The following is an 18,949-nucleotide window of genomic DNA, read 5'->3' on the forward strand; positions in this document are numbered from 1 at the left end:
TAAATTTGTATGTCTTGCTGTTTCCATATTTCTAAGTTTCCTCAACAATCTTCATGCTCTGCATTTCCAAAAAGAAAAAATAAAAAAAAGAGAAAGAAGCCTCCAGAGTAAATGCTGTTAATCTCTTTATGAAATTTATATGTCCCACTCTTTTTTCATTGTGTAGTCCCTGGGCTAATTATCATTTTCAGTGAGAGTCTGGATTCAGCAGGCAGAGCCAGCTCTGTGGCTCAGAGTGGCTTGGTGGAGCAGTGGAGGAAGCTGGCAGAAAGTTTCCCATTGGTGAATAGTGACGTGAAAATCCCCATTCCTTTCTCTTCTCCATTATGTGCCTCCTACCTGGTAATTCTCAGCAGCAAATAATATCCACAACAGGTTAGGGAATGAGAAGAGAGGAGTGTGTAATATGGAAATCAAGATTACAAAGGAAAAGTAACAAAGGTAAAAACCTTGAACAACAACAACAAAAAATGGGCATTTGAACCCTAATTCACAAAGCTGCTCAGACACTTCAGTTCTGTCAAAATCAATAGGTGTTGGGGGCTCAGTTAATGAGCTGGTGATTATATGGTTACAATATAGCAATGATTTTTGGCTACTCTTAATAATGAAAATTACCTGTATAAACTCCTGATAGGCTTCAGGTTTTTTGTCATAAATAAATGAATTTTCTCCAGGCCAGTTCCTCCTTGTCATTTAAAGGGCTGTAATAGATGAATTTCTAGAATCTGGGAGGTTTAGTCTTCTAATGATTTTTTTTTTTCCCAGAGAGAGAGAAATTGTGTATCTCGTGTACTGTTTAGGAAGGAACCAGAATATGAATTCTGGTGCTACTCAGCATGCATGTCATATTTCAGAATTATCTCTAATTTTCTTGGCTTCCTCCCCAAATTGCTTTAATCGTTAGTCTTTTCCTTAACTACTTCTCTTGATGTGTGTCATTATGGTGGCTGCCTCTCAACAACTAGCTTAGGGAAAAAACCATCTCACAGGTCCCCCAGGGCAGGCAGAGCTACTTCAGAGAGACAACAGCAGAATGTATTCTGGGACAGCTGACTCTGCTGCCAGCCTCGGATACATCAGGGTGAGTCAGGAGTAATTAGAGCACAATTGCTGGTCAAAATTAGGACCATTCACTCTCGGTTCTTTCAAGTAGGTGTAATTTCACAAAAATAAGTAGAAATGGATCATTTTCTCTGGAATGAATTTAAACATCTGTCTGGAAAGAGTTTTGAATCAATACAGGATAGATTTAATTCTTTATAAACATAACAAAGTATTGTCCTGATTCTGCCCCTTGTCATCATGACGCCCATGTAGGCACTTCCATACACTACAGGCCCAGAAGGACTTGAACAAAGTCACAAGGAGCTGCAGACTGATTGAGTGTCAAGAGATAATTTGGATTGATTGGGGCAGCTGAGTGCTTGGTAGCTTTTTAAAAAAAATTCTAATATATAAACATTTTTACGATTCTTTCATTTTTTTTCTGTGGAAAGGGAAAACTTTTGGGCATCTTCAGTAAGTACTGTTAACTTTGATGTGCTACCAGCGTCCTTGTGTGACCTGTTTCTCATAACTCTGTCCCATACTAGAGAGTGCTGCAGCTTCATTCGCAATTCAAATTCCCAGGGTAAATTGTGTAGATAAATCTTGATGCCATGGTCCATTGAATTTTACCTAATATTATTCTTTTTCCCTCAAGAACTTCAGGAGACTATGACTTTCTTCATTGACTTTCATTATTTTTCTCCAGCACATGAATAATTAATGTGGATTGCTCTGGACTGTTTAAACTCTTTATTAAAGAAATTGCCAAGAGTATATAGCAGTGTCTCTTTCATGAGCTGAGCACAGGTGATTTCAGCACTCTAAATTAACATTATAATAGGATTCAGAAATAAAGCTACGAAGCTGTTTTTCCACTCTCCCCAACACTAGCAATAAGAGCAATTTAAACCATTTTCAACATCTATCAGGCTTCAACATGGATACACAGAAACAGGCAGATTTAGGGTAGTGTTTGGGTCCTGTCTCCCTCTTTGGTGCTCATCTGTTAAGTGTAGCTCCCAAATCCATGTGTGGTGCTGTCCAGATCAGAATTACTTCACTGCCATAAATGACTGTGAACTATCCCCTTGCACTTCAGGCTTCTCTGAGTCATATGATTCTTTTTTCCTTTGTAAGTTGTTTTTGCCAAGTCCACAAGATAATTTACCCAGCACAAATTAACTGTGAAATAGAGATGAAGCAAAAAGGAGAGGGATTTCTGAAAAGTCTGAGGAAGAAAAACAGAAGGGGTCCTATGTGACAGGTACTGGTCATACTGCAGATCTTGGCACAGGCATCATTGGTTAAAAGATGCTGCACTGTTTTCTAAGTAAAATAGAACAGAAATGACAACAATACCAGAGAGGTCCTCTGCGAGAAATGTCTTTGAAGTCTGTTCAAGATGGTGTTGGAGAGGAACATTACCCTAAATATTGGGTAATTACTTACTTTTAGAGGCAATATAAGCGGATGAAAATTGCTGTGAATTCCAGTTATGTATTTTTAAGCACCAAGGAGATACTCATTAAGAACGTCTGACAAAAAATGAAAAGAAAATTTTACTGCTTGTTAGAGGAAAATGATAAACATATCTCTTTACTTTCCTTTGATTATGTACATAATGGGAGTTTTCCCAAAACATGAGGCATGACTTTAAAGAACTGTTTAAAAAAAACACACTGTCACTGAGTCTGGCTCTTAGAGATCGATTATTTCAGATGATGTGACAAAAGCTTCTTTACCATATAAGAGTTTTGGAATATTTTATCTGAAAGAGCTATCTTCCAAAGCACATAACCCCCAGACAGAGTTCCTGTTTTCTCCAGCTGATGGTTCATTACTTCTTTGACCCAGCTTGTCTTAGCCCTCACTGTGGAAGACATCTAGAATTATGTCATAATTAGGGATTAGAATTCACTCCCGTACTGCAATTTTGTAAAACAAGTACTCTGGAATAGATTGTCAGTTACTGATGATAAAATGAGGTTGACAGATATAATGATGACAGTAGTTCTTTCACTGAATAAATATTGCAGAGGGCTCTGAACTGCAATACTTGCTGGTCTGTGTGCAATGATATTGAGGAAGGCATTGCTGGTAATGTCATTCTCTGCTGTATGTAGGCTTCAGTGTTACTTTTTTCATGTCTTCTGATTGTGAATAACATTGGAAGGCTTTGCTGCCAATAGATTTTGTGGGGAAGGATATCAAACAGGCAATAGCAGGTAAAACAATCAGGCTGCTTGTTGATGTATTTAAACAGTGAAGTAGAATTATTAATTTAGAGTCAATGATGTTCAGCCTTCAAATTCTCTGCTAAGTCCAAAAAAAAATTTGGTTAGTCACACTTGTGATTTCAGTGGGTGTTGGGTGATTTCAGTTTACTGCTCAGTAAGGAATTTAATTTTATCATCTGGTGATCAGAAGGTATTGAATCTCAGTTACTGAAGGCCTGCTCTGGATCTTTATCACATTTTGTCTACAGGTTGTGAGCACTTTAATTAACAATTTGTAATTTTGAACGAACAACTCATATATTTTATATTGTAGAGACACTGTCTTTTCCTCAATGTGGGACACGAACATGGCAAAGGTCTCCTGTTTGGGGCTGCATTACTTGAGTAAATCACATTTGACCCCTCCTGCCACAATTAAAGCGTGTAGGTAAAAGATTTCAGTTTTGATCCTAAGAGGTAATAATTGTAATGTCTTAAAATTATCTTCTATTCATTCTCCAATAATAAGTTCATCTACTTTTTTTTTTATTTAAGGGGAGAGCTTGTTCCTGTTCAATGTAACTAAGTATTAGTGCAGCTACATGTTTGCCAGATTCTATCTGGGCTCCCCATTTGCCTGTGAGGGATCTCAGTAAAGAAACAGATTAGAAAATGTAGCATTGAGAGAACTGTAATATTTCAGAAGAGGCAATGCAAGTTCTTTTAATATTTGCTGTGAAAAAAAGACTGAATGACACACCAAAACACATGCCACCCATGTGAGCCGCTTTCTTTCTGAGCCCTGGGCAAATGCAAATGCTGTTCTGAAGCTTTCTCAGTGATGGCCTTTCAGTGTGTCATCTCTTCATGAGCTGTTATTACTGCTTACATCTTCAATTATTCTTAGCAGTGACCTTTCCTCAGTGGTCCCCAGAAGAACAGCCCTACATCATCACAGTCATGGAATCAGTAATCAGAGAAGTTAATAGTATTTTCATCACAAAGCAATTCCTTTCTTCAGTGGTGAACATGCTCAGACTGATTACATGCAAAGGAAAAGATGTAATTTTTTTTTCCCCTAAGTGCAGAAAGGACAAAGTACAGCCCTTGCATAGGGAGAAATAATAACATAGATCACAGCTTTCTTGTACTATTTTGCCTATTTAGTGCAGCAATCCATACATGTTGAAGGACAAGTGATGTAAAGAAGGTAATTAAAGTACTAGTATGTACTGTCATTGAGGCTTCAGGGGCAAATCTTGGCTGTAAGTTTAGTACTGACACTTTTCCTGGTTGAACGAAAACTCTATTCCATAGTGAATTATTCTAGCTGGAGTCATATTCCAACACACAAAATCAGTGTGTCTGAAAAATGATTGAAAGAAGGGGAAAGCTGAGATGAGGAAGTGTCAGCACCATATGGCAACACCTATGGGAAATCTTTCCAGGCTTTACTTTGGAAACTTTTTGAGTAAAGGATTGCACAGTGCTCCAGTTAACCACTGCAGGGATTTCTTTTGTCATCTTTATGACTGTTAATTTGGATTAGAGTAAGGCCTGGATTTTTCACCAGGGATCAGTGCTCCACTGTACCAGGCTTTGTACATGCACACAATTAAAAAAGAAAAAAAATCAGCTCTCAAGAGTTTACAGTATTACAAAAACATCAGGCACCTATTACACTCAAAAAACGTAAAAGGTGGAGCAAAGAAAGAAGATCAAAGCTTAGTACTTTTTATGTTGTCATATATTTATCTTTCTTTCTCTCTTAGAAGAAAGAGTCCCTTTAGTATTCAATAAATATTATTTTTGACCACACTGATTTACTCTTTTTCATCGTTAAATTACTATTCCAAGCAGTTGTTGATAAATCACCACAGAGTTTGGAACAAAACAAAAGAGCAAAGGAGAAAGGGGCTAAGAAGGGAGATTTAAAAGATGGGGCCTGGGGAATATCCAAATTTTTTATCATGGTGAATGCCAAAATGAAACTAAATAAAGCAACAGTGGCATTTTGACACGAATTGATAGGTTTTGCATAATGAATATATACTTCCATTGCACATGTGTGCACACCTACTCACCTATGTAAGCCCAGTTTGGGAAGCTGAGAGGAACTCTGCTTAAAACCTGTGATCAGGTTAAAGTACATTTTCCCCATCCAATCTTGCAATTTTGTGTAATTCTAGATGTGTTAAGCACATGTGTATGGCAGACAGCTGAGGATGGGTTGGATAGATCACAGCTTTAGCAGACTGAGCAAATTTATCTCACACGTCTATTAGTGAGAGGAATGTCTCTCTCAATCTGATGATTTCTCCCATCAGTTTTCTGCAAGAAACCTTGTTTGATTCTTGCTACCAGTGAGTTCAGATTATAATTTGTTATTGTTGTGTTGCACTATCTTGCTTTTTTTTTTTCAGTTAGAGCTATCCCAGTTTTGTGAGTTGAGCACTTTTAAAATGTAATTCTTGGACCCTATTTCTTGATCCCATTATAGGGAAATAAACATGTGCTCATTATCAAGAATCATTCACAGCTGGGACCAAAAACCCAACAAGGCCCAGCCTGTGCCCAGCATTGTCATGCCCAGGTGTTCTCTTGCCCCTTTCTCTCACCAGCAGCGTTCAGCAGTTCTCACCCTTCAAGGTCTCCTTACCTTGCCCAGCAACTAAATCTGAAAGAAGCAGATAAATATGGAGTGAACTTTCATTCTGGACTATTAAAAATGTTAATGATCATCAGCTTTTGATTAAAGACACAGGCACTGGCTAAAATTTTGTGATGGGCTGAGGTTGTTATGATCTTCAAATGTGAGGAGATGTTAAGTGCTCACATGAGAGCTGTAGGAAGAGAGTGAAAGGAGAGGCAGAGAACTCTCAACAACAGAATATATTCAGAAGGTTTGTTAATTTCCTATTTTGTTAATTGCCTATTGTTAATTTCCTTGTTTTGGTGATTGTTGATGAAGAGGGGCTATGACTTACTTTTTAATTTTAATTTAGAAAAATGCTTACAGACTTTTTGGCTTTCTTAGAAGAAATGTTTAGTGTAAAATCATCATGAGTTGGTTAACTGGAGGAAAGGACAGAGAAATAAACATAATTTAATCTATTTGAAAGATTAGTCAAGTTTTAAAAAGTATTTTCCTGATAAGAGAATTTTTACAGCTTCTTCTAGATGAAGTTCAAGTGATTTCATCTGGTGCCTTGACTGTCCTAACCTTCAGAGGCACCTCTTATAAATCCAAGTAAGCAGTATATTCCAGTACGATTTAAACTTTCCTATTTTTTGTTCAGGAAAGCAGAATTGCAGTATACCTGATGAAAACAAGTAAGGGAGTAGTTTTATTAGTGTCTTACAAGAAGAACAACTCGACAAAGAGATTTAAACTTTTAGCTCTTGTACTTGCAACTGTGTTTTCTGATTATGTTGTGCTGCCTGTCTGAGACACAGGTAGAGGGAGAGGAAAGGGAGGCAGAAAATTTTTCAATGCCCTATGGAATCTCTTTTTTTGGATATTTAATAATGTACCATGTAAATGTATTGTAATGTACAATATTTTGACCTGCTTTCTCACTACTCAGATGAGGGAATCATGCAAATATTAGTGAAGAGGTGAATCTTCAATGCAAATTAAGTGAGAAACCTCTTTGAATTCAACATTTAGCAAAGCAATGTATGTTGGATAATTATATGGAGAACTTGACTTTTCAGTGCTGCTGTGTCAGGTGAGATTGGGGATTTGGGTTTGGTGTGTTGTTGGTTTTTTGTTGGTTTATTTTTTTGGGGGGGACAGAGAGTTTGAAAGTGTTGTATCAACAGTTTATGTGTATTGGGAGATGATCTGTGACAGGGAGATTTTGATAGAAAATGCAGTGTAGTTTTGTTCCCATAAGGCGTGAACTGAATTAAATGTATTTTGGAGATGATACCACTTCACTCTTCAGTGGTGACTTATTATAACCATTACTATTAGTAGGGAGATATTTAAAATGAAATATGATGCTTCTTATTGTCACAGCAAATAAAAACGAGATAAATTAGTAGCTAAATTAACATATTGACTGGTTGGGTGAAATATGCATAACAAGCAACTCTAGCGATAAATAACTTGAAACAAAATATTTTTCAAGGAGTTTTGGAGGTCCTTGTCTATTTTAGAGTAATCGTACATGGATACAGTTTGCCATCCATTGACTTTATTAATTTGCTCTCCAAGACAAGGAGAACAAAGGTTTACAAGTCTAATTGTATCAGATGCCTTGCTGCAAATCAAATAGACAACTGTTATTAAAAGAGAACCTAAAACATGATAAAATCAGTTTTCTTTTGTGCTTTTCATGGAAAACATATTAGTCAATAAAGCTAAATCAGAGTTCTGTATAGAGGTAGCTTGGCTGTTTATTTCTTTGTACCTAAACAGGCTCATTTTGTTAATCTTGTATCTGTACTTTTCTGTTCTGAGACTATCAGTATATTATGGGATGGCCTGCCTCAGGCAGGTGGCTGCAGGCAGCAGGTGGCTGTAATCCCAGCTCCCAGGTTCTTCAAAATCAGCAGAGTCTGGGTGAACCAGTCACTGTTCTAATGAACCACTCCACTAGAAATATTCCTGGTTGAAATTTGTCATCTGACACCTTTTGGATCTACAGCACTGCAGGATGGGAAATCAATTACAAAACTGTCTTCCCTTCATCACAGGACAAATTCTGCAGCACTGCACACACATATTTCAGACTTCTTCTTTAACTTCTTTGTAATCTATTGGGAAAACAAGGAAGAAAGATTTAACCAGGGATTTTTTCCTAATCATAAAAACTTTTCTTTGAAGAGATAAATTCAGATTTCTGACAGCAGGAGCACTGAAGTATAACTTTCATTTGTCCAGGGTATATTAGTGCTTGAAGTCTTTTACGTTCTTTTATTATTTTTCTGCAACCATTCCTTTTTTTTTTAAGTGATCTTAACTATGCTTTTAGTTAGAGTGTGTGCTGTACTCTGTGATGAGGTGTTCTGGTCACTGCCTGTCATTCTTGTCTGATGCTCTTTAGGAGTCAATGCACAGTTAAAACATTCTTCTGCTTTGCTGGGTCAGTCAGTACCAGGGCTGCAGTCAGAGATCTTCAGGAGTTTTTGGACACTGTTTCAGGCCAAATGTTTGGTACAGTAGACTTGTCTGGAGCAAAGTCATACACGTCTCAAAACCATGTTAGAAACCACAGTCTGTGCACTGTGTAGGCACATTCCATTCTGCCATACTCTGATTGTTTTCCTCATCTGAAACTTCCCTTTTAAAAGGTACCAAATGTATATCCACAGTTTACTGAGGTATGGGTAAAAGGATGAGAGAATTCTTTTATTGGAGTTAATATTGTACATCTGCTTCAGGTTATGTGTTTGTGGTCTTTGCAGACAGGTGTGATATAAATGTAAGGGTCTCTGCTGGTGCTCCCATATTTCTTGAATTCCTGTAGCTGGGCTTGCCTAGCTCAGACCTAGCACTGTGCTGATCAATCCTGCTGAGACACAGCGTATTAGTTCAGGCTTAATGATGTGCTAATACAGTTACCTGCTGAAAGGCTATGCAGGCATACATAAGTCATTCCATACCCCCACAAACTTTTCTTTTAGCAGGATTAGGAGCTAGGTAATTCACAGTCAGAGTACTGAGCCTTTCAGTTCTTTTTATAAGAGCAACTTACTTAATCCATTTGACTCTCTGATGCACTCTGTGCTCTCATGAAGGTAGGATGGCTGTGGAGAGAGGATTTGCTCATGTGTTTAGATGTGGTGAAACTCCTGGCTGGTTTTTTTTGGTGCAAAGTGTGAAACACTTTATAAATTACAGATATTTTTCAGAGAAGTTAAAAGGCTTAATTGTGAAAATGTGTTCTCTAGGGCAGTTTCTGTGTTCAAAATGCAGCTTTGTTCCATGGATTTTATCCAGTCCTAGCTATTTATCTTTGTCAGAAAATAAACTGCTGGTTATGTCAACCAAGTGTGTGCCCTTCAGAGTAGCAGGATATTTCATGCTGCTGCTGTACTTGGTCCTTGTCCCTGTGCCCCATGTGGAGTGACCAGAGCAGAGACATACCTTGCCCACTTTTGTGCTGTCCTCACAGATATCAGCAGGAGCTCATTTTGTTTAAGGGTAAAAGGATAATCACTGGTGTCTCAGTACCTGGTTAGGTGACACCAAGCAACAGGGGAACAGGATAGTTCACCTGTGAAGATGTGTGTGAGTGAACAAGCTGTTTCTAGGGTGAGGTGTGGAGCTGGTGCAGCAGGGGCCAATAAAGCAGTGTGTTTTGGAAAAAAAATCCTACTTTAAATAGAAAAAATCCCAGGATCTTTTTCACACACCTGTACTGATTTGTCAGCTGTCTGTCTGGTATCATGCTGTTGGTAGGGATTGCTTAATTTTTAAGCTTTTCTCCAAGGAGTTAATGCTCCTGAGCATCCTAGGCATGGTCAATGGTTGGAGTTACTAAATTCAAGTCTAATTGGATAAATTTATACCTGATCTCTAGGCTTGTCTCACCTCAGTAGCAATGTCATTACGAAGTTTATGGTTTCTTGGAGTTTGTTTTTGTAGTGTATTGCAGCATTACTGTGCTGTGGTATGACAATGTATTCAAAATTAAGAGAACATAAAGTTCCTCAAATAAAAGAGAGATACAAACATGGAGAAAACGGAACCCTCAGTAAAGGAATGAGGGGAAGAGCAACATTAAAGGTTGTTCTGGATATAGCCAGTCAGTAAGTGCTGTTTAATCAGACCTGTTCTGGACTTTCTGTACTGCCCAGTTTAGACTCCCAAGGCCAACCAAATGTCTGACTCTTACTGAGCATTTATTGGTCTAATTTAATCAGTCTGCACTAATTATCCACAGTTTGAAACCTGTGTTAATTTTTACCTTTCTGTTGTGTTTTTAGGCTGCCTGTTTGAAGATGACCTTTGCAAATCTTTTGAAATCTGTGTAAATGGTAAGTCTTCAATATTTTGTTTGTTGATTAGTCTGTCCTCCATTCCGATTGGTACATGGTTGATTCAATAAATCAAATTTATGTATGAATGAGAAGGAGAGGAAGGAAAAAAAACATATAAGGTATGACTCTTCTGGTCAGCAGTCAGGGGAACTTTAATAGATTTTAAAAATATATAAGTATTCTCTTAACCTTGAACAACCTCATCTTCTTTTTTGTGAAATAGACTGTAACTAAATTAAACACTGAAATATGCTAATGTTTAGTTTGCTTTAGTATGGGTGAAAATAACTGTTTTGTTACCTTCAGGTTGTTCCTCTTTTTAGGGGATGATGCTGAGTAATTATCAGTCTCCTTTATCTTCAAAAGGTTATTATTTATTGTAATAAGAAAGAAGGTCTCAGAGGAAGACCACAGTTATTCGTGACTATGCTGCTTCCTTTTTCTGTGATTTTTACTTGAACTAAATCAAAAAAGCCAACACAATGTATGAATGAGTCTAATGGAAGAGTAGGAAAGATTTTCCTAATAGTAGTTGAACATTCTCTATTTGCTACATGAAAGCATTTAATTCCTGATGAAGGACAGAGTTAGAGGGAGAGCTTTGAACTGTTTTAAAATATGTAGATCTGCATTTAAGGGGTTTAATTTTTTTTTAAAAATTAAGTATTGTATATGAAATTTTTTTGTGAGTGTGTGGCATGATGAAGTAGTGTTGTTTTTCGTCAAACCCAGAAACAGTAATACGGGTCTATTAATAATCAGAAAAATGCCAATTTGGAAAAATTCTGTGTTGAAGACTTCCATGGCTGACACCAGGAAGGGTGGTGACAGATTTCTACGGTGATGCATTTTGCTGACTACCAGTATTTTCAAGTGCCTCACTGTAGTCTTCCCCAATGCAAGTATATTCAATCAGGTTTTATGATAGGCCACTGTTCTATCTGGCAGCCAGTGCATAAGGGGGAATTTATGCAACAGGTTTAGTAATTTCTGTACTTTAACTGATCTCTCTGTTGAAGACTTTGCTGTTCCTATAAATGTTACTTCCTACTTCTTGCTCTATCTGTTTTCTTAGTTGAAGATGGAGTTTCTAAAGTCTTAATTTGACACTCCTTAGCATGTAAAATTAAATTAGTCATTATATTTGAATTTGAATGGACCTTTTCTGTAGACCTACTCTTATTTTGGCATAACTAACTTAAAGGAATATCTATAATGAATAAGCCAGTTGGTCAATAATATTTCCTAATGTCTGATCTTTTTTTAAAAGGATCAGGGATTCAGTCAACGTGTTTAAGGTAACTGCATAGTATTTCACTTTTTTTATTGTTGTAACTGGGCAAATGTTGTCTAGAGTGGATTTTAAATGCTGTCCTTGATGCAAGTGAAAATACACAATTTTGGAGAATATTAACAGGATCTTTGGAAGATCATACATGGAAGCACGAAAATACCATCAGGATTTGCTTTTTTATATGTACCAGAAAGGAAGCAGGGCCACTTGCTCCTGAGCAGGCCTTCATGTTTTTCCTGTCCAAGATGCTGCTGACTCAACTGTATCTCTGAAGTTTTTCAGAAATCCTGATATGTTAAAGTGTGAGTGCTTTGCTGGATTGAAAGCTCAGGAATTGAAGTCTCTGGAGGTCACTGTGCTCAGGAGCAGAGCTCATTTTTTGTGTTCCAAGGTCATGAAAAGCTTTGCCTCCTTTGTTGTCACACGAGTGCATATTTCTGAAGTACAGTGTGAAAGTGGGAAAGAAACAGCAGCGACCTTTCAGTAGCATCATAGAAGTGCCTGTGATCTGCAGATCTGCTCCTGACCCCTGCAGGAAGGCTGATCATTTTGATGATTGTTTTGATCTGATTCTCTGCCTCCAACAGAGGCAACTGAACTTACCGTGTTTTCAAAACTAAAACTGGGTTTGCCTACTGAGGGCAGAAGTCACAGTATTTGCGGTCTCACATCACGTCGTCAGCTGGAGACTCCAAGTACATTTCATGCATCAGACTTGTAAAAGTATAACCAAAACACCACTAACTGAGCTGTTTCGTAGCTTAGAAAAATAAAGTACTGTTATTGCCTTCTTGTTTCTTCTGAAGGGAGATTGTGACTGAAAGATTTTGATAAATGTTCATTTGCATGTGTGCTGGTTTAAAGGTAAACCAGTAGGAGAAATGAACCCAACTCTAAAGAGATTATAAGTCAGAGTTACAACTTAATAAAAATAATACAGTAAATACAATTATACAGACAAATAATTGGTTTTAACCCACAAAACCCAGATGTATAACCCAGCACCCTGGGGCACGAACAGAATGGTGTTTGTTGGCCCCTGTGCTGAGCCCCACGTGGTCCCCCTGAGTCCAAAGTAAAGGGAAAGGAAAGCCTGTTGGTGGGAGTGCTGGTCGCACTCTGGTCGAGGGTGATGGTCACAGTCTGGTCGAGAGGGGTGGTCACCATCTGGTTGAGGTCCTGCTCCTCCTCTGGATCCAACGAGTGGGCCCAGAATTCCTAAGACCCCAAGACTCAGGTTTGAGTGGGGAATGCCCAGTCCCTCCTCCAGGGCAGGGAGTTCCACAATGGGTGATTGTGAGTTGTGAGATATTTTTGGAATCCTTGGTGGCCCATTAGCAGATGTGACCCATCAGGCTGGCTGTGGAGGTGTTAATCACACCTGAGTCATTGGTGTGAGGATACGAACATCCTCCTATCTCACAGGCTTCCCAACACCCAGCCTATAACGTGAGGGGTCAGGTGTGCTCTGGGCAGCTGCTGCAAATGGTCTGTTGTTAACAGTTCCTGGGAAATGACATAGAGGGTGTAGAATACACAGTTTGGGTTACACCCACACAGTGATGAACTGGTTCCGGCTGCCCTAACTAGGACATTATGAGTAAAAAAATTGGTGTTAAAAGAATTTTTTTTATTGTTAAAAGCAATGTAATCCAGTTGTAATATCTGAGATAGACAGTATAACTGTTTACATCAGAGATAATAATTGCTTACATCTGTTTAGGTCACATGCCATTTTCACAGGGCAAAGTACCTGCTGTAATAATGGTTGTTGACTTTTCTGCTCCTTTCCCTCATGATATAAAGGTGTTTTATGGCTTCAGTGATGGGTTCTCACTTATGTTTGTTTAATAGCTCCAGCAGCATTCATGCAATATTAATTTATTTCCACAAACCTTTTATCAGTTTTCTGAGCTGCACTGACTCATCAAGTGGTTAAAAAGGAACATATTGTTTTATGTTTATTTTGATGGCATAAGGATAAGCCAAAGAAAAAAAAACTGAGTTAGTTTTCCTGGGCCCTTCCTTTGCAAAGCCAGAACTTTGAGTGTTCTGGTGATTTTCAGGTGATCTCCAAGACAGAAATCCTACTCTCGAACAGTCCTTGTATTTATATATTAAATATATAAATACATATACTACATAAATATGTATTTATGTAGTATAACTGGATAAGTGGGAATATTTCATAATTTGTTTTGCATTTTGAGAGGTAAAGTGATTAGATGTCATTTTTCTTCTGGTACATCATCACCTCTGTTTTACAGTTGGAGGAACTGACATTTTCACCCATTTAAAATGCTTGAAGCTTGAAAGCTTACAGCTAAAAAAACTTGATATGAAAGGTGAATATGCTTGTGAGCTGCAGACCGTAGTAGAAAATCTGGCACCCTATAAGTTTGGAAATGCTTGCTCCACAATAAATGCTGAGAAGCTGTTGCAGGTAGCACAGGGAGCAAATAACCTCTTAATTAAGCAAGATTTATAGAAGGAAAATAATAATATAAGGAATAGGGTTTGCAATGAGGGTGTGTGTAGTGACACAGCTGTGGCTAAAGAGGGATATGGTATTCACACCTTCATGTAGGTTTTGGTATCTGGATTAGAAGTTTAAGCAAAAGAGTTTGCCTCTGTTTGTATTTTTTTCTTGGCAATTATGCCTAGAATGTGTTTGTATGAAAAGGAAAGAAAAAAACATCAAGAAGGAATTTTTAGGTGATCTCCAAGACAGAAATCCTTCACTTACTCTTGAACAGTCCTTGTATTTATATATTGAATGTAGTATGACTGGATAAGTGGGAATATGTCATATTATGTTTTGCATTTTAAATGATAGTAAAACAGTTCATGTAAAACATCAGCTTGTATATCCTCCTTGTTGGAAGGTTTAAACAAACTGGCTCCTGAAAGCAGCTAAACAAAGACAAATTTTTATCCTTTCTTGTGAAATCATGCTATCGAATTCTAGCAGTGCCACTGGGAAAGACACCATATGGTATAGATAAAAGCATTAATTTCAAAATAACCTTCCCTTATTGGCCTCTTTCCTCCCATTATTATACAGTTTGAACTGCTCATTTAGAAGGGTGGCATTCTTTCCCTTAGGTTTACTCTCCAGATGTTTAGCTCCAGAAAGCAGCTTTGTGCTGTGTTTTATCTGTGCGTGGATACCACGATATCTTTGTTCCTATCACCAGAGCCTTTATAAACCAGGGCAATTTTGTTTGTGAAAAATGTGGCTGCAGGCCTCCTTCCCTCATGAAATCACAACAGGGTTCACGCAGACACGATCAGATAGCAGAAAACAACTCTGTGAGGCCAACCAAGAAAAGTTAATTAAATGCAGGCGCTGGCGCATTGTGCATCATTAAGTCAAGCCTGGCTGACAAACACCAACCTTCTCCTCGGCAGACACGGTCTGATGTCTGCAGTGGTGTTTGAAGATGCTGTGCTGCTGAAAGGCTGAGCAAACAGCACTGCACAGCTGAATCTGTTGCTTTATGTATGCAAGCTGCGCTTGTTAGGAGGGACTTAGGTTAGCACAGTGTGTCAAAGGCATCCAAGCATTGCAGCACAAAGTCATGAACCTTTCCAAGTTCGGATGTCTCCAGGTAGTTCAGAATATTAACGCGCTTTCTTCCTCAGCTGCAAAGCTCCTTGAACATTTGGAATATAAGTGATTGTGTGTGCTGGTGATGAGCCATAAGTGGTAAACATGTGCTACAGATGATAAGGGAGAGAAGTCGGAATCCCTGAAATGGTTTCTTGAACTTAATGTGTTACGCTTTGAGGTTTTCCAGATCATTGCCTGGTAGGATGGGATTGCAGAGGAGATGCACCTCAGCATTGTTTAGCTAACAGATGTCTGCAGCTACCTCTGCATTTACAAGGCACTGCTCTTCAAAAGCTATCAAATTTTTGTCAAATGGTACTATAAATCTGAGCCTAAGTTTTCTGAACCTTTCCAGTAAACATCAGTGCTTGTTATAACAAAATTCAGGCTTCTGAGGAGTAACACTAAGTGGTACCTCTACATACTCTTACTTTATTGTGTGCACAGAGAATTTCTGTTCTTTCCCAGGGTATGGTGACTCTTCACAAATAACTTAAATCCTAATACCACCTGATGTCATTCCTAATCTGAATTCTGAAGTAAATGGGAATACACGTATGCTTGGAGTAAAAAGCTGACCAATTATTTAAATATAAGGATTTACTTCCAGAGGTTCTTCCATACCAGCTCAAGGAAATCATGGATTTTTTTGTCAGACACTTTACTTATTCAAAGCATATTTTAAAACATTATGTCAGAAGAATGTCAGAGTCTTGGTACTCAAGGAGTAAGTTTTAAAATCTGCCATTGTATAATAATAGTCTGAAAACCCACATCTTTACAAATATTTACACACTTCAACTGAAATCAAGAGTGAGTTAACACATAAACGCTCCTGAGAATCTGTGGTTAGGATGGTGTCTTGGTTATTAGGAATAGTTTTCATTTCTTAAAGAAATGCACCTTTTGAAATAATTCTGTGGAAATAAACACCAGCCTTCACTGAGGAGCACTTTCAACACTGATGCAGAACATTTCTGAGCTATTTGAGGTATTGAAGGTTAAAAATTAACGTTTTAAGTTTTACCATAGAGTTAAAAATGTCAGTGCAGTGATGACTTCATCTGCTTTATCTTGAAACATTGTGGTGGAGTTTTCTTTCCTCATTGAAGAAAAGGCCCATCTGTCTTCCAAACTGTATTTCTGTCTTGTCTTGGTCTTGATGTAGTGTTAAAATAGCTACCTGTGTGATAGTGGGGTAGAAATGCCCAGCACTACTGGCATTAGAACTGGAGGAGTGACCAAGGGGAAGTTACACTCTTCTCCTTAGGAAAAGATGCTTAGCATGGTAATGCAACTACGGTTATCCAGCATCCCAGCTGCCACTAAAAGCTTTATTGTGGGGTGTTGTTCATGGTGTAGAATCTCAAGGTGTAGCTCCTGCAGGGCAGAAGAGCATCACTCAGACTTCCCTGACAGTGTGCTGTTCAGCACCGGGTATGAGAGGCAGCTATAAATCTACCACCAGCCATAGGTAATCCCTTATATTCCCATGTCCTGTGCTAAGAAATAAGTCTTGGATCTACTGGGTGCTGTATTTCATGTAGGCAGACCTCCTGTGTTTTTAGAGCTCAGGCAAGAACACTGCTGTGTTGTCACACGGAAACTTTAATTTCTCTCTTAGTGTTGTGATTTGTGATAGTGTATTTTCTTGCTCTGAATATCAGCATTGGCTTTCACAGAACCAGGGCAAGCACTGTGAGGAAACTTGTTTGACCAGTGTGGTTTTGAGTGATTTTGGGGGAATTTTGGTGTTTGATTCAAGAAGTTTGATTAAAAGACCCCACCTCCCCACCTGCAGGTTGGGCGAGTGGAGATCATGTGTGTGGGACGGGACTACATCATTGGAGAGTAAACAGTTATCTGGTATCTCCTTTTCTTCAAAATTATACATTTATGGTGATAAGGTGGATGAATATCCAAAATCTTATGTAGTAATCTGATAGTAGGGTTGAAGTCCTGAAATTTTTGGATTTGCCTTTTTTTTTTGTTGTTTTCCAGATTCAGTATTTCTCCCAAACGTTTGGGTTGATATGAAGATGTTACAAGATGTTACAAGATGTGTTAATTAAAAAACCAATCAAATCCTACATGTCTGCTGCTTTTTGAACTTGTACTAGGCATGATATATATAATTCAGGGTAACTTTGAATATATATGTTATGCTACCATGCCAAATGTATCATGAAAATATATTTGGGTATTAGAGATATTGCCTTTATCATGTCATTTGTCAGTGGGTGACTCTTTTCAGGTAAGGTACATAGTAGCTGTTGGCACATTCATTGGACACATTCAGAGATGTTCCCTATTTCACTATTTTATTACACTAAAAAAAAAAAAATTACCCTTTGAGAGAGTATGGAAAAATACAGCCTGTTTGATAAAGGCATTAGGGAGTCTCAGCAAGGTTTGTGCCTGATGAATCATGAAACACGAGAGCCTGAAAAGGACAGTGTGGTCTGTAGAGAAGAAGAGAACACCAAGGGATAATGTTCTGGCAATGAGGTGGAAAGCAAATGAATCTTGGTTTGGAGTGACACTGCAGCAGTGTGCTCTGCTCCAAATCCGTCATACTTTGTCCTCTTCTTGTGTCAAGGGACAGTCAGAAGTCTTGTGGTTTACTTCATGATTAAGATGTTTGGGTCATCACTTTTGAAGGACAGTTTTTTTCTTTAAATTTTTCCCCTTTACTAAAAAGACCAAACCAAAACATCAGCAAAAACACTGCATAAAAATTTTTATGAAGAAAGAATTGTAATGAAAATTGTCAAAAGAGAGGAGATGTGAAATTGGTGAGTTGGCAGTGACAGCTACACAGCAATACTGCAATTATGGGGCAGATTTGAATGAGATATGACTTTTTTTCTGGTGTTAAAGGATTCCTTCTACTCTAGCATTTGATTGCTTAAAAATGTATAATTCCAAAAATGGCTTTGCATAACTTTGGATCTACTTGCTTATTTTGGGTTTCGTCTACTCTGTCAGATGTGAAACTGTGGTGTTTGCCTTTGTTATCCTAAATATCAGTAAGTGACTACTGTCTCAGCATTGCAGTGGTTAGCTGGGCTAATTACATTAATTACTGAGGTACTTTGGTGTTTAATGAAGGCATTGATGGGTATGTCTAAATGAGGACAGACTTGGAAACTTTGAACCCATCCCCTGCCTGGGAAAACTGTGCTTTTTAAAATAGTCATGCTGCTGCTGTCTTTCTGGAAATATCAGTCATCCTATCTAATAGTACATATGCTTAAGATATGGGATCAGGAACCAAACAATATATTTCCAAAATGTACCAATTTTGGAAGGACATTAATGAATGACTTTTGACTATTCACTCCATATTTTATTGGGTGTGTGGGAGGCAAAGCTGTAGATTTACTAAACATCTCCTGAATAACATCCTTCTGGATGATGCTTTGCAATTAGAAGGGTTTTTTTGTGCAGAAGATGACATATATTTTTTTCTTATTTTTCTGTCTTTTTTCTTCAAATGTTCTGTTAAAACCCTTCTCCCTGTTTGCTGCCCAAACTGCACATCAGTTGACTGCTGTTTCATTACAATAATCATTTAATGAATACTGGTTGGTTTCTGACTTCATAGCGTTTGACAAGCACTTGTAGTTTTCTTACTCTCAATATGCCTTTAGACAGTAAACATAATAGGAAAAAAAATATTTATGGTTTGCAGGGGGAAGATATAGTCCTGGGTAAGTAACTTCTCAGACAATACAGGAGGAATGAATAGCAAAACCTAATGACTTGGATCACCTGAAAGTG

General features: G+C 38.0%; 1 protein-coding gene across 1 annotated transcript in view; it reads left to right on the forward strand.

Annotated features, from left to right (window-relative positions):
- PTPRN2 (protein tyrosine phosphatase, receptor type N2) overlaps positions 1-18,949 on the forward strand; it is a 645,766-nt gene that overhangs the window by 56,444 nt on the left and 570,373 nt on the right. The window contains exon 2 of the mRNA XM_027687014.1: positions 10,206-10,256. Coding sequence (XP_027542815.1) covers positions 10,206-10,256 — 51 coding nt within the window. The remainder of the gene's footprint in view (positions 1-10,205; positions 10,257-18,949) is intronic.

This window comes from Neopelma chrysocephalum, unplaced genomic scaffold (assembly GCF_003984885.1).
Source record: "Neopelma chrysocephalum unplaced genomic scaffold, ASM398488v2 Primary Assembly neopelma1_72, whole genome shotgun sequence".
In the NCBI taxonomy this organism is placed as follows: Eukaryota; Metazoa; Chordata; class Aves; order Passeriformes; family Pipridae; genus Neopelma; species Neopelma chrysocephalum.